At 42.6% G+C, this 15,975-nt stretch overlaps 2 protein-coding genes across 2 annotated transcripts; one reads left to right on the top strand and one right to left on the bottom strand.

Moving 5' to 3' along the window:
• LOC18793274 (B-box zinc finger protein 24) lies at positions 859–4,776 on the top strand. The gene is made up of 3 exons (XM_007223749.2): positions 859–1,602; positions 3,309–3,608; positions 4,298–4,776. The coding sequence occupies exons 1-3, from the start codon at positions 1,420–1,422 to the stop codon at positions 4,532–4,534; spliced, it is 720 nt and encodes a 239-aa protein (XP_007223811.1). The 5' UTR covers positions 859–1,419; the 3' UTR covers positions 4,535–4,776.
• LOC109946638 lies at positions 13,282–13,839 on the bottom strand. The gene has a single exon (XM_020555065.1). It carries the CDS (start codon positions 13,837–13,839, stop codon positions 13,282–13,284), a length of 558 nt encoding a protein of 185 aa, XP_020410654.1.

Raw genomic sequence — 15,975 nt, 5'->3', positions numbered from 1 at the left:
AGAGAAGAATGAGAGTCAGGCAGAGTGGAAGGAGAAAAGAGAAAGAAAGAGAGTGAGTGAGCGGAGAGAAAAATGAGAGCAGAGAGGAATTCTTCAAGAGAGAAAAATCAATGAGCTACATATATTGTAAACACTAAAGTTGTATCCCTATTATTTTATATAGTGAAAAAGTTACTGTTGTTGCTCTTTGAGGACGTAAGCATAGCCGAACCTCGTTAAATGCTGTGTCTCATCTACTTCACGTGCAGCTCAATATTTCAACACATATTCCGTTCATTTTATAACAGTAAGGAAGTTATGAAGAAATTTTTTTTTTAATAAGTTGAAAAAAACATGAAAGTCAATACATATAATAAGAGTATATTTAGAAAATAAAATATAGTTTGTATGATGTATTAATGACATAATTTTAAATGTAAGGAGAATGACACATGTCATAAGAAAAAGAATGAAAGCCTAAAAACCAAAAAGTTAAAGAGAGTTTCTAGCATTTTCCTTGTCAAAACATAAAAAATATATATGTATGACATTTATTTTTCTGGTAAATGATGTGATATCATATTTTGCACCAAAGAAACGATACACAGTCCTTTCTCTTTCCATGGCTGTTATAGCTTGAAATGAATGACCAATTCAACGGTCCAGATTGAAATCAGTCTACCAAACATATGATCAGAAAATATTCACATCAACCAGGTAATCATGCAAGTGAAGTGCAAAACACAGTAGCAGAGCTCTTTAAAAAAAATCAAAAAAGTGGGTAGCCACCAGCACATGCAGAGAGAGAGGCTTGCAGACTGCAATGGCTCTACAACCACAAGACCGGAGCTGGTGGGCTCCACAAAAGCGCCCATTGCCTTGATTTTGATATTGGAAAAAAAAAATCAAAATCAAAATCAAAATCCTTATCTCCTCCACAATACAAACACCACAAAACCCCTCACAGCTTCTTCTGCAACTCTCCACCAATTACTTCGCTTGGCCAAGAAATTAATTTCATATCATACAAACAACCATCACTCCATTAATTCTCTCTCTCTCTCTCTCTCTCTCTCTTTCTCTCTCTCTTTATTTCTACCTGTTGAAACTTTCTTGTTATTCCTAGACAGTCTTTCTCATATCTGTCCTAACTTTTGGTGAAGGGTTCTGGAGGTTTTTCCACAAATAAGCTGTTTCTGCTTTCTGGGAAAGCTTGCTGCTTGGATCACCTCTGGCATCTTCTGGCAGTTTTACAAGTTTTCTCGGTTGTGGGTAGTTTTTGTTTTGGTAAAGTAAAGAGTTGTGGGTTTTGTTGAATCTTCAGGAAAGATCTCTCAGTGTCTCTCTGAGCGAGAACATATAAGTTTGTGAGGTGGGGTTTTTTTTTTCTCTGGAAGTAACACATCAAGCTTGGGCAGAAAGAAAGAGATCAAGAGGAAGATGAAAATTCAGTGTGATGTGTGCGAGAAGGCTCCGGCGACGGTGATTTGTTGCGCTGACGAGGCAGCTCTGTGCGCCAAATGTGACGTTGAAGTGCACGCAGCAAATAAACTTGCAAGCAAGCACCAGAGGCTTCTTCTAAATTGCCTCTCCAACAAGCTCCCTAGATGTGACATATGCCAAGTAATTAAGTTCCACTTCCCACTTTCTTTGAATAAAATGTTATGTAATTTCCAATTTTCCTTTTCCATTTTTGTTGAGCTGAGTTTATTTTTTGGTCAAAATTGTTGAGCTGAGTTGTTTTTTTTTTTTGGGTCAAAATTGTTGAGCTGAGTTTAACTTTACAAGTTCATTGTATCAATATGTGTACTTGTGATAAATGTAAAGGGTGAGCTAGATTGAGATAGGTCTAAAGGTTCAAACCTTTGCTAATAAATGAATTACCCTCTCCAATACAATGTTAAAATTGTAACATCCAACATGAGAGAATCCTATTAAGATAAGGCTATTAGCTCTTTAGACATGATTTTTGATGACCCTGCCATGGAGGACCTCATACTAGAATATTAGATGCTTTGAGCATTATAGGTTTCCTTTGTTTGAAAGTTAAAGTGAACTATAGGAAATAGTGGCAAGTTGAAAGAAGTTAACATTTCTTTTGTACTCTCGATCAATAACAGATGGCACTTTACAAGGTTTGTAATACAAACTGCATGCCAAAAATTTGGTGTGCGCTCTAGACTTGGCTTCTCCGCTAGATGTTGTATAACTAATAAGACTAATCAGGTGAACTTGAGAAATAAGCAAATTCTACTGCTGCTGATTGTCACATTGTTGCATTGGGGTATTCGTACAACCTTGCAAAGTGGGTGTGGTGTCTGAATTATTCTCATATTGTTGAAACTGGGTTTCAGCTAGGTGCCTGCCCAAAATGAGAGGTCTTCCTAGTTCCCCTTTTTTTGCCGTAAATGATAGAAAAACCTAAACCCCATAGAGACAACTGATGCATTAACACCTTTAAAAAATCACAATGTGGTAAATATTGTTCATACAAAAGAAGCAATCTAAGAGAAATTTTCCAAGAGACTAGAGAGTGAATGAAAATCTCAGTGTTTGCAATGTGAGTCAGCTAATGGTTGAACAGGTGTGCAGCCTTGTGACTTCTAAGAATGTGGCTACTTCAATTTTAATAATGATTAACTGTTTGATTGATTCATAATCATGAATTTATTAATTGAGTTGGAACATAAATGCCTCTTGAGCACAAATGGTACAAACTGTTTTTTTTTTCGTGGTTCAAGACACAAAGAAGAAATGAGAAAAAATCTTATTGATGCATCGGAGAGCAGAGAAAGGCAAGGCAATTAACATAATAGAGAAAGTATCCTTCTGAAATTACTGGAGTAGAGTCTTAGGTTTACAGTAATTCAGGAAGTATTTATAATTTATGATCTTTCTTCATAATTAAACATAACATAGTCCAGATTAGATAGAGAGGCTTCCACAGCTTCCTTAAGATGAGCAGAATCAGGGAAAGAAAGGTGGATAGGTCCTTCAAATTATCATAGGAGCCCGCAAGACAAGATTTCCTTCTTGAATTTTTTGAACAACATTTTAGCTTGCCGTTTGGTTGATTTCTGCATTCTTGAAATCACCTTTCGTGGTCTCAACTACTAAGTGGACAACAAGATGCTTATCTTAGACTTCTTGAATGATAATTAAGTTTTCCTTTTGAATCTGTCTTAGCGTCACTGGATTCTGATGAGTTGCAAGCCTCTCTTAAACAATCTCTCTCTCTCTCTCTCTCTCTCTCTCTCTCTCTCTCTCTCTCTCTCTCTCTCTCTCTCTCTCTCTCTCTCTCTCTCTCTCACATGTCTTCTGATGGGCAGGATAAGGCAGCTTTTATATTCTGCGTTGAAGACAGAGCCCTCTTTTGTCAGGATTGTGATGAACCAATTCATTCAGCCAATAGCCTCTCTGCAAACCACCAGAGGTTCCTTGCCACTGGAATCCGAGTGGCATTGAGCTCCAGTTGTACTAAGGAAGCTGAAACAAGTAGCTTGGAGCCACCCGAGCGTAGCACACAGCAGATTTCAACAAAAATTTCAGCACCACAGGCTTCCGGCGTCTTGTCACCTTGGGGAGTCGATGACTTACTGCAATTATCAGATTTTGAATCTTCTGACAAGGTTAGAAAGATCCCTATACATTATCTAGCTTTACTGATCACAATTATTATTACTGTCTTCATGGAATGGAATGGTTTGAATTGAGAACTTAGGGATGAGGTTGAAAGATATACTAGAACGGTGGAGGAATATGGATGTTTATCATTTTATCTATGAAAATGATTGTGATAAGATATATTCATAATTCATCCGAACTCGATATATCAGACACAAATGTCTTGAACAATGTGGATAATGTATTTGGAAAAGTCTTGTTGATAATTGGGTGGCATGTACTGCTGTGTTGACATTGAAGCCTACTGTATAAAAGAAATATTCTAAAACTTATATATAACCTTGTGATAGTAATGATAAGTTTTGAGTTTTTAAGACTGTCAAGATAATTTAATTTTATAATGATTGTTCTAAATTGAGTTCATTTTTCTTTTCTATCCATGTTTTTTATTTGATCGTTCATCATGCACAACTTTATGAATTTTGATAATTAAAAAAGTCTGGGTTGCGTTTGCTGCTTAAAAGAAGGTAATATTGATACCTCTAATAGGTCTTGGTTTAGTTGGTTTAAGCAGTTCTTCGGTTAATACCTGATTAGAAGAAATATAAATTTGATGCCAACATTGATGATGGGCCATTTACTTTTTTTTTCATCTATTCATATGCTTAACGAATCTTCTCTGTGCTCACTTCAGAAAGAGTCACTTGAGTTTGGAGAGCTTGAATGGATAGCAGATATGGGTCTTTTTGGTGAGCAGTTTCCTCAGGAGGCCATGGCAGCAGCTGAAGTTCCTCAGCTTCCAGCATCACAGCCAAGCAATTTTGCCTCACAAAGACCCCCAAAATCGAACGTCCCATACAAGAAGCCTAGGATTGAAATCGCAGATGATGATGATGAGCATTTTACCGTTCCTGATCTTGGCATATTTTAGACATGTATCAACTTGATGGTATTAGTTGATAGGTTGAATTATATATCTTCATACTAAGTACATACCCGTATGTATTTATGTACGTATCTAAGAATGTATAACACATTTTGGGAGATTAGCTTTTTTCCATTGTCTTTTTCATTTGACCCATAACATAAACATATGTAATTTTGCCTCCTTGGCTACAAGACCATATGGCACAGATATAATACCAAGTGACTGCAGTAGTTGGTGTTTATGAAGCTTTCTGGCTCTGCCTTTGATATTCTAGTTCCTGGTATGATTACTTCATTTCTACGGAAGGCAAAATAGTGGTGGATGATTGCATTTGCCTTGCCTCAAATCTTAGGAAATTGCCACGTGGCTTTTGGGCTATAATTGGCCAATTGCATCTTCTTGGGAATCTTGTATATGTTTTTAAATAAATTTCTTGTTAAGATGTGAAAAAGAAAGTATGGTGTAGCACCATCTTCCCTAGTTTGGCATAAACAATGAGAATACAAAAAGATCGTTCGGATAAAATAAGGTTTAGGTTGGATGACCAAAGAGGAAACTAAATCCTCAAATACCAGCCAAGCTTTAAAGAAATGGATTTAAATTGATCCAAGTTCTTGGCATGCCCATGAGAATTAACAAGAAATCTGTTCTCATTCAAAGGGTCTTGCAAACCTTTTACCTTATGGCAAAAGTCCCATATAAGGAGGCATTCGGAAAACCAATTAAACCACCAAAATCCCAATTCCCAAATAAGCTAGCTCTTTGCTGTTTTAAGATTTGGGTAAGCTGATGCCTCCCTTCTGCTCCTTCTATCTACGTTATATAATTTTAATCACAGAAAGTTCTACGAGTTTTTATCAAAAATAGCCAAAATTTACCCCTTTTATAAATGTCAGTTTTTTTAAAAACTTTCAAAAATAGCAAAAACCTCACCTAAAAATACTTAAACGCCCTCGTACGTAAAAACCACAAAAACCTAAAAAGAAAAATATGCAATCTTTGTTTGCAATTTGATTTTAAACATATATAAAAACAAAGGTTTGATCCCATGTTATATCATTGGAGGAGTTGAACCATGAATATGACTTGATTCCTAGCTAGTCTCTCCATTATTATTTATAAGTGGTATTGAGTTCTAGTGTACTACGAGTACTGCATCTACCCAACATTGAGTTGAAGCAAAGCTTTTGTTCTAGATCTCCTTCATCACCATTATCTAATTACTTAATTATCTCTAATAAGTCATATATTTGTATTATATATTTAACAAGGCACTCATAGAGTTATTGATTCATCTCCGCAATGTTAAAGTTCATATTGGAATCTAATTAGCAACTTTGAAGTCCATATATGGCTGACAAAGGGTTGTGTGAGGCCTCCAATGGTGATAGCATTAGCATGGCTGACGACAACAAATACTACCAAGCTTAGAGCCCAATGACAGAGACAACAGATACTAACATAGGGGAGTGTTATGTTTGAAATCAGGTTTCTATATTTTGCTTTTTTAGGTTTTTGTGGGTTTTAGTTTTGAGGGTATTTGAGTACTTTTATGTGAGTTTTTGGCTATTTTTGAAAAATTTATAAAAACTGACATTTATGACAATATAGGATAAATTTTGACTATTATTGATCAAAACTCAAGTTCTACTCCACTGCTCATCAATTTGGTAACTCTCGATTCTGATACTCATGTTCTCCGTGACATCAAACGTTCGGTTGATCCCAACTCCATCCTCCTAAATTCCTATCTTAGTACCTAGGAGGAATTTGCCATGGATCCATGAGAAAGTACATCGGGCCAGTTCTGGGAATCTTGTGCAGTTTCCCTTTAGACAACTCCTCAAGCAGAATAATAGCAATTGAGCTTGATGGTGGTGGCTATGATGGGTGTATCACACTATCAATTGGGAACCTAACAGAGGTCACCATCATCAATCTAAACAAAAACCACTTTCGAGGACCGATCCCAGATTCCATTGCCAATCTAAAGAAGCTCACCAGAATTTCATTGTCCAACAATTTCCTCACAGTCAACATTCCCAGAAGACTGAAAGCTCTCAAAAGGCTGGAATCTCTAAACATTTCATTCAATGCACTTAGCAGCACCATTCCTTCAAGCGTTGGTTGTTTAAGAAGCTTGACCTTCTTAAGCACATCTAGCAATGGATTCATAGGCAGAATCCCTGACTTCTCATGTTATGGTAGCTAAGGACATTAGATCTCAACAGAAATCAACTCTATGGAGGTATGCCAAATGTTTCATCAAGTTTGAGAACATTGATCCTAAGCCATAACATACTCTCCGAGCACCTTTCATAACTAAACAAGCTCAAACAACTGAGGTTGCTAGATGTAAGTTGTGGGAGTGATTTTTCCCACGAGAATATTCGATTGCAAAGATTCCCCTCCCTTCTTCGCCGCCTCTTTCTCTCTGCAAAATAGAACAAATAAGAGGACCACACCCGGGGGTTATTGGCCAAAGGCCCTCCGATGCCTAAATTAGTTCAAGAGTTTGTAAGAAAAACACTAGCTAACTAGGGTACGGAGATGTGTTTAAGGTGTAAACCGGGCGGCCAGAGCCTTATGTAAAAAAGAGAGAGAGAGAGAGAGAGAGAGAGAGAGAGAGAGAGAGAGAGGAGGTGGCTAGGGTTTGAGAGGAATTTTCTACAGAGTTTCAATAGGAATTTTAGACGTACCTTAACCCTTGTGTGTGACCATCTTTTTATAGTGGTCTCGGAGGCTAGGGTTTCAAAGGAATACTTCCGTAGATAGAAATGAATTATTCCTCCCCGATTTGGAATTGATTTGATTAATTAAGAATTTAATTTATTAGGATAAATCAAATCCCTAATTGTGGTAGGTATCAAATCAATTCCTAATTTGATTAGGTAACTCCTAATTTAATTGGGAATTGTGGTGGGAATTGTGGTGGGAATCAAATCAATTCTCAACCTAATTAGGTAACATTCCATTTAATTGGGTAATCCCCAATTAAATTGAGTAACTCCCAATTAGGTTGAATAATTCTCAATTAGGTCAAATAATCCCCAAATGGAAGGAATTATTTGACATAAGGTTCTGATTTCATTCGGTTCCCACAAATGCCCCCCAGCTTTTGCATGGCGTGGTGACATGTAGGAGATGTGAATTATTTGTTGGGCTGTGCAGCTGTAACTGGGCTTCCTTCAGCGAGTTGGACTCATTTTGCAGATTGGGTTCCCAATTGGAGTGAGCTTTTGACTGTTCTTGGAGTTGGGTTCTTAGTAGGAATGGGCTTGCGATTCCTTCTTGACCTAGGATGCCCAACCTGTTCAAATGCAGGGCTTCTCTTCACTCTTCTTCACATTGCAAACTTAACTTCTCTACTTTCTAACTTGAGAGAGATCTTGGAGAATTCGTACTGCTTGTAGAAGAGAGGAGTTGCCGTGCATCCCAAGGTAAGTCGAGCACGTATATTTCTTTTTCTTCTTTTTTGCGGCGAAGGCCAGCTGGGGTAAGCCAGGCTGGTTGTCGTCGTGGCAATGGCTGGCAGTGAGCGGCAACCGTGGTGAAGCAGGTGTGCACAGGTGGACTAGTTGCTCCCTATCGTCGCAGGTCTAGACTAGAGCGTGCTTGGTCTCATGCGTTGCGAGCCGCATCAGTTGAGCGGGTATAGGGAGGAAGTCAATGGTCTGCCCCCTACCCAGGATGTTGAGAGATGAAAACAGAATAGTCTAGACTCTGATGATCTGCCGGCTGGGCAGAAGGAGTGTTCTGCCGATACCCCCCCTAAAAAAAGAAGGTTGTTGCCAAGTCTTCAAGAGATGAAGCTACTTCTTCATAGGCGAAGAATGTGTCTCCATTGAGAAAAAAGCCAAAGCTCCCTTATGCTGAGAAGACTCAAGTGGGGTCTGTTCCATCGTCATCTGCCAGGGTCAAACATCCTGTTGGTGCTAATAGTAGGAAGGTTGGTGGTACGCGCAGTGCTCAGGATGTTTCTACTCAAGCCTCTTGCTGACAAGTTTGAAAACCATGATCTACTCCTTAAAATAGCCCGTGCTCGATCTAGCCCACATGCTAGGTAAATAGATGCAGATATTCCTCTTCAAAGTTCAGGTCGTTTGCCTCAATCAAAGGATGAAGATTGAACCGGGAGGTCTGCTCATGATCCAATTGTTGAGTCACAGGTAGTCAAGTGTAGAGTTGATTCAGCATCATTGACTTCATTGGAGGTGAGGATGACGACAACTAAGAAGACGAAAGAGTCATATTCTCGGGCGAAGGGCTCTTTTGCAATGTCAGCGGCTGATCCCAAGGTGGACAAGTCCAGCCTTGCAGGGGATGCAATTATGTCTGATCTGCTCAAGACGAACTTTCTGTCAAGTCCGTCTGCTTGCTTCAAGCAGGTTAATCATATCCATTAGGCTGGTGATCTTGAGACAGTCTCAAGTCTTTACTTAGAAAAATAAAGGGAAGCAACATTTCATCTGCTTCAAAAATAAGTAGTTCTTGCTGTTGAAACTATCTGAAACTCGTCTGCTATTGCCCCCTCTTCTGCTGCTGACTTGGTTAGTCAAAGAGATGCCTACTTCCGTCTTGAGCGCAAGAATGCTGACATCTCCTTTAGTTATGACAAGCTTCTGGCTAGATTTAGCTCCCATAACAAGTCTGCTGAAAAGTCCAAGGTCGAAGTTACCATGAATGTGCATAAGCTCGGTTACTTGGACTGCTCAAATGAAAATAATCCCTTCTATGCCATTGGAGATAAAGACATCGAGATGCTCTGTTTTGACTTGCTTCCTATGCATAGTAAGCATGTTAATGCTGTGAATATGGAAGGAGCTGAAGAGTAGGCTATCGAAGAGGCGGTAGCTGAAGTGGATGAAGCAGAGGAGGATGAAACAGATGAGGTAGTGACAGACATCGTGGATCAGGGAAGTGGAGCTGTAGAGAACATGGCTGATCAAGAGGACGCCGAAGAGGCTGTAGATCAGGGATCTCCTGTTGGCGTCTCGGAGTAAATGAAGACTATTTTATTTCTTTTTAGCTTTTGTAGTCTGTTTTCTTGTGTAGAATAATTGGTTTTATCTGACCATCTTCACTTTGTTGAACTTGGCCGGTTAGTCAGCTTGCTATGAAAATTTTAGTTAGTTTTTCAACTTCAATTTGCGTATTGACTTGTGAACTGCTTGCGTAACCAACTAGTATCTTGATTGTGTGTCTCCTTTAAGAGATTTACGAGTGCCAGGATCCCTCTTGAGGGACTCCGGGCGTGCTCTGCATATCTCGTAAGATGGTTTCCCTTAGGAAGTTAGCGAGTGCCAAGGTTCCCCTTAAGGGACTCTGGGCGTGTTCTGCACGTTCCGTAGGATGCCTTGGTCGTTGCCCTGCGTCTCCCAAAGGACGCTGCTTATGGGCAATTGCATGACTATCCTGCCTCCCTTAGGAAACGGATAGGGACCTGGATACCTCCCTAAAAAAGCATGGAGACCTTCTTTTGGGAAATTCCTAGCGCACCCAGCGTCTCTCTTAGGACGCTCCTTATGGGCAACTGTGTGACTATCCTGCCTCCCTTAAGAAACGGATAGGAACCTAGATACCTCCCTTAGAAAGCATGAAGACCTTCTTTTGGGAAATTCCTAGCGCACCATGCTTCTCTCTTAGGACGCTTTTTGGCGGGTTGTGTCTCCAAACGGACACTTCTGGTCGTTGTCCTACGTCTCCCTTAGGACGCTCCTTATGGGCAAATGAGTGATTATCCTACCTCCCTTATGAAACGAATAGGAACCTGAATACCTCCCTTAGGAAATTCCTTGCGCACCCTGTGTCTCCTTGAGGATGCTTCTTAGCTGGCTCAGTCTCCCGAAGGATGCTTCTGGTCGTTGCCCTGCGTCTCTCGAAGGACGCTGCTTATAGGCAACTGTTGTGTGTTGTGGGCAGATAAGACAATCTGGAATGAGAAACTGAACTTATATTAATATTCATAAGATTACAGTCATTTATTCGAAAATGGAAATAGCTGGGTACAAAGACTTTGGAACTTCTAGCGGTCAGGAGAAAGCATTACGGATAATACTTTCGAAAATGGTGAGTGTTCCACTATCGTGGTATTTCCTTTCCATCCATGGTGTCTACTCTGTAGCTTCTTATGCCCCTGGACTGGCTGATCACATAAGGGCCTTCCCAGTTAGGATTAATCTTTTTTGACCCATGTCTTGGTGCAGTGATGAAAGCCTTTCTCAGCACGAGACCCTTGTCTTTTTTCGTAGTAAGACTTCAACTGCTACTGAGAGGAGGCGACTCGGATAATGGTCTTCTCGTGCTCTACCTCAAGTAAGTCTAGGTTCAGCCTCATCTCTAGGTTGAGCCTCATCTGCTCGGAGTTCTGATCAACAATGCCACCTCAAGGCTTCTGGAGGGGACAGTGATTTGAGGAGGGATGATCAACACTGCCAACTTGCCCCTAGAGTGGCTGCCACACTTGCCGTCGTAAATTTTGCAGAGGACCTCAAGTGTTTGAGAGTACTTTATGTAGGTGAGATGAGGGCCAGAGTATGATCAGCAGATGAGCTTGTCGCCGTGCATGTAGTATCTCGCGGGCTTCTGCTGCACCTTTTTGGCTTCGGACTTGTCCGTTTGCAGGTTTCCATTCATCAAATAGTCGATGATGGGGTCTTGTCAGCTGGGGTCCTCGTCAATCTGCATGGTATCAATCGGCTCTATTTCTTCAATGCTTGGTCGGTCAAGGTGTTCGACCGGGATGGAGCGTTCGAACTGGGTATCCAACGCTGACCCTAGGCTGGCCAGTGCGTCTACATGCGCATTCTCTGCCCGGGGTACTTATTGGATGGTGAAGGTAGGAAACGCCTTCAATAGCTCTTGGACTTTGTCAATGTACAAGCTCATCCTTGGGTTCTTCGTCATGTACTCACCTGAGGCTTAATTTGTGATCAACTTGGAATCTAAGTAAATGGCTAGCTTCTTGATTGCGAGTTCCTTTGCCAAGCACAAGCCGGCGAGCCTAGGGTCAGCCTTCCGTCTAAGCGCAATTGCCACATGCCTCTGGGTTGGCTAGGTTCAGCGGAGGTCCCGTCTACTTTTAAACTTTCCTTCTTTTTGTTGACTAATTTCTCTTCTTCGGTCGATGGGGTGAATTCTGCTACAAAGTCTGCTAAAGCCTAGGCTTTTATTGCAGCTTTTGGCCGATAGAATAGGTCATATTGGCTTAGCTCTATAGCCCACTTCATGAGTCGCTAAGAAGCGTTAGGGTTGTGGAGGAATGATCTCAAAGGAAAGTCGGTCATGACGATGATTCGATGAGTTTAGTAGTAGGGTCGCAACTTTTTCGCGAAAACTACAAGGGCCAAAATGAATTTCTCCAATTTCGGATAGCAAGTCTCTGCATCAAAGGGAGCTTTTGACGTGTAGAATACGGATGTTGGGCCCCAAGGTCTTCTCGAATGAGAGTTGAGCTAACAGCTGAGTTGGACACTGCCAGGTACACGAACAAGTCCTCGCCAGGGACTGGCTTTGAGAGTAAGGGAGGTGAAGTGAGATAAGTCTTCAGATTCTGGAAAGCTACTTTGCACTCCTCATCCCATTTGTCTCTTTGTCCTTTCTTCAAAGCTTTGAAGAATGGTCTACACTTGTTGGTAGATCTCGAGAGGAATCGGTTGAGGGCCGCTGCTCTGTCCGTTACACATTGTATTTCCTTCACAGTAAAAGGTGACTTCATCTCGAGAATGGCTTTGATTTGACGTGGGTGTGCCTCGATATCTCGTTGTGTGACTAGGTATCCCAAGAATCAGCCAGAGGATACACCAAATGTGCATTTAGTCGGATTCAATTTCGTGCGATACTAGCGAAGCAGGCTGAATGCCTGGCGAGATTTTTGATGTGATTTGCACTTTTTGGGGCTTTGACCAGCATGTCATCCACGTACACCTCCATAGTTTTACCGATCTGCTCATTGAAGATTTTATTCACGAGCCTTTAGTAGGTTGCTTTGTGTTCTTTAGCCCAAAGGGCATGACCTTGTAGCAGTAGGTCCCTCTCTCGATGATAAAAGAAGTTTTCGCCTTGTCATCCTCGTGCATCAGGATTTGGTTTTAGATGGAGTAGGCGTCCATGAAGCTGAGGAGCTGATTGCCTGAAGTGGAATTCTCGAGTTGGTTGATTCTCGGCAATGGGAAGTTGTCTTTAGGGCATGCTTTGTTGAGGTCAGTGTAATCGACGCAGACTTTTCATTTGCCCTGTTCTTGTTTCGCCACCAGCACAACTTTGGTCAGCCACTCTGAGTAGGAGACCTCTTCGATGAAGCTAGCAGCTAGGAGTTTGTCAATCTCGGCATTGATGATAGCGACCCGCTCGGGAGCGAAGTTGCGTCTTTTCTGTACCACTAGCTTGCTGGCATGGTTGACGTGGAGTCGATGGCAGATGATGTTCGGGTCGATGCCAGGCATGTTTAATGGTGACCACGCAAACATGTTTTTGTTGTTCTGGAGGAAGGTGGTCAACTTCACCTACTCGTCTGAGCTTAGGCGTGAGCCAATCCGTACTTTTCTGTCTGGCTGATCAGGATCCAAGGGTATTAGCTCGACGTTCTCTTCGAGTTTCCATCCTTATTCAGGAGAGACCTCTATACAGATATCCTCGGCTTGGTCCTGACGCTTTGATTGCTATAAGGGAGCAAGATTCAGTTGCTCAACCTCTTTCAGATCTGTCTGGCTCATAAGGAGGAAGTGCGCTTGTTTGCTTTTCTTCAGCACTTAGGTGGAGCATTTCCTCGCCATTACTTGATCGCTGTTAATTTGGCCGACACCACCCCCTGGGATTGGGTATCGAATTTTCTGATGTGCAATGGAGGTGATGGCATTCATCTTGCCTATCCATGATCTGCCAAGAATGTCATTGTATGGTGAGACCTCATTAATGACCATAAATGTTTGCGAGCTAATTACAAGTGGGGAGTAGACGTCGAGGTCTATCGTGCCCACGGTAACCGTTGTTGCACCATTAAAGCCGGTCAGCGATCTGGCTGATTTGTTGATCTTTGTTTCCAAGCCCATCTGCTGGATGACCGCCAGTTGCAGGATATTGGTTACGCTGCCTTCGCCTGCGTGGATTCGGTCGACCATGGCCTGGGCGATTTGAATGCTGATGACAAGGGCATCGTTATGTGGCATGTCGAGGCCAAGTAGATCTTTCTTTTGGAAGCTGATCACAGGATCGTCTTCTGCTGGTGGAAGGTCGGTCGAGATTTGGGAGATCACAGTGGCCTGTTTGATCTTCCTCTTCTTTTCTTTGCTGGTCAGCCCGGACTCCATGAAGTCGGCTAGGATTATGTTAATCCTTATGACCTTCTAGGGCAACTCCTTGGCGGTGTCACGATCTTCAATCCGCTAGATGGCCTGCTTCACAATGAACTCCGTGCAGTGACCTTCTCTCACGAGTTCTTCAAGCAAAGCAGTTGTTCGCAGTGTGCTCGTTCGTCCCACGGAAGGCACAGTACTTGCTAGTATCCCTCTTGTCCGGATCTCCTTTCAAGGGTGGTGACCTTCTTACCCAAGGTTTGTTCTTCACTTGGGCTAAGCTTTGATGTATGGGGATGGTGAACTTGGTGTAGTTTTTTCCTGTCATAGCATCCCCTTGTGGGGGCGACCTGCATTTGTCCTTGTTCCTGTTGCTAAATCCATCGTTTTTTTGGCCTACCAGTTTAGTCAGCTGATATTCCAGTTTTGTAGACTTTTTTACGGCGATTCAATCGTTATCCCAAAGCGCATAGCGTTCCGCGGTCGTGTAGACCTCTGCCAGAGTCTGGCTGGGAGTGATAGTCAGCTCGCGGTACAAGTCTTGCTTGGCTGGAAGGCATTTCTTGAAAGTAGAGGACGCAATTTGGTCGTCACATCCTACAATGTTGGCCTTTTCTGCTTTGAATCTCTTGATGTAATCTCGAAAGGATTCGTCGAACGTCTTGCGCAGGTTGTACAGGTGGTCAGGGTTCTTCTTGATTGTCCGGTAAGAGGTGTATTCTTTGGTGAAGACGTAAGCCAGCTCCTTGAAGCTGCTGATCGACCAGGATAGTAGAGTGTGGAAACAGTCTTGGGCTGCTCCTCGCAAGGTCATTGCAAACACTTTACACATCAGTGCGTTGTCAGCCTAATGAAGTATCATAACACTTTTGAAGTGTTTTAGGTGGCTCTCGGGATCAGAATCTCCTTTGAAGTATGCGAACGAGGGCATTGAGAATCCCTTCGAAGGAGCAGCCTGCTCGATTTCGGCAGTGAAAGGCGTAGAGTTTGCATGGTCCATCTGTTTACGTAGTGCGTCTTCGAAGTTCAGGCCGGTCTTCAAGTCTCGAAGTCGGTCATTCATAAGCTTCTCAACGTCTTTCGCACACATTGCTTGTCGATCATGTTGGCGCCCTTTGCGATTTAGGCGACACTGATTGACTTCCTTGTTGATTTGCAAGGGTCGACCTTCTCGCATGCGCTGCCTAGGTGGCGTGTTAGTGGACTGCGCTTGCGAATGATCTTCTGTAGCTTGTTGACGAGAATCGATTCTTCAAAAGTGAGTAGTGGAGCATCTTTCCTCATGGTCCTTATTGTGAGGGTTATCCAGTCGACCTCCCTAGAGGCCTAGCCTTTTGTAAATGCTCTTCTGCAAGTAGACAGCTGAGCGTCTTTCTTCACAGTCCTCGTTGCGATGGTTGTCTGGTTGACCTCTCTAGGAGCCTAGCCTTTGTTGTACATTTTCTTGCGAGCCTAAGCGGGCGCAGACGTCAAGTCGTGGGCCCAGCCTTTCACGCACGTTGTTCCTTAAACTCAATCTACTCTGAGTGTGGCTCGCAAAGGCTTGCAACATGTCGATAGGCTGATCACGTTATCCCTCCCCTTGTCTGCTTACTCCTGCTCGACTTGCTTGGTACCCATCGAGCTGCCTATCGGCGCGTTCGTCCATCCTTCTCTCTTCGCTCGGTTGTCCAAGGCTAAGGTTTTGAGCCAAGCTTATTTGGTTGAGGAGCTGCCTCATTAGATTGCTTTGGTCGTCCAGTCTCTGAGCTAGCTGGTCAACTCTCAGATTAAGATCTGCTTACTTCATGGATCAGGAGGAGAGAAGTGTATGGAGCCCAATTACACACGGGCTAGGATTTCATTGGAGGTGTACGTAGGAGCGTGCGTCGAGCGTGGAAGCAATGGAGGGAACGCTTGAAGTTGCTCCAAGATCGGGCCTAAGTCGGCAGTGGTAATGAGCCCGCCTTGATGGGAGGTTCCACCATGTTCAGCGGCGGTGGCCGGTGCGGTGGTCTCAGCTGCGAGTTCAGTAGGTGGCACAGTGGTGAGAGGTGGTGGTGCCACCATGTTGATCGCGGGATCATGGGTGGAATGGCTTTGGGCAGTCGCGGATTTGCCCATCGCGGCGGTTTTGCCTATCGTCCTCTTGCTTCCAACCATGGTTGTTTG

This window comes from Prunus persica, chromosome G1 (genome assembly GCF_000346465.2).
Source record: "Prunus persica cultivar Lovell chromosome G1, Prunus_persica_NCBIv2, whole genome shotgun sequence".
Taxonomy (NCBI): Eukaryota; Viridiplantae; Streptophyta; class Magnoliopsida; order Rosales; family Rosaceae; genus Prunus; species Prunus persica.
This window is presented reverse-complemented; position numbering and strand designations above follow the sequence as displayed.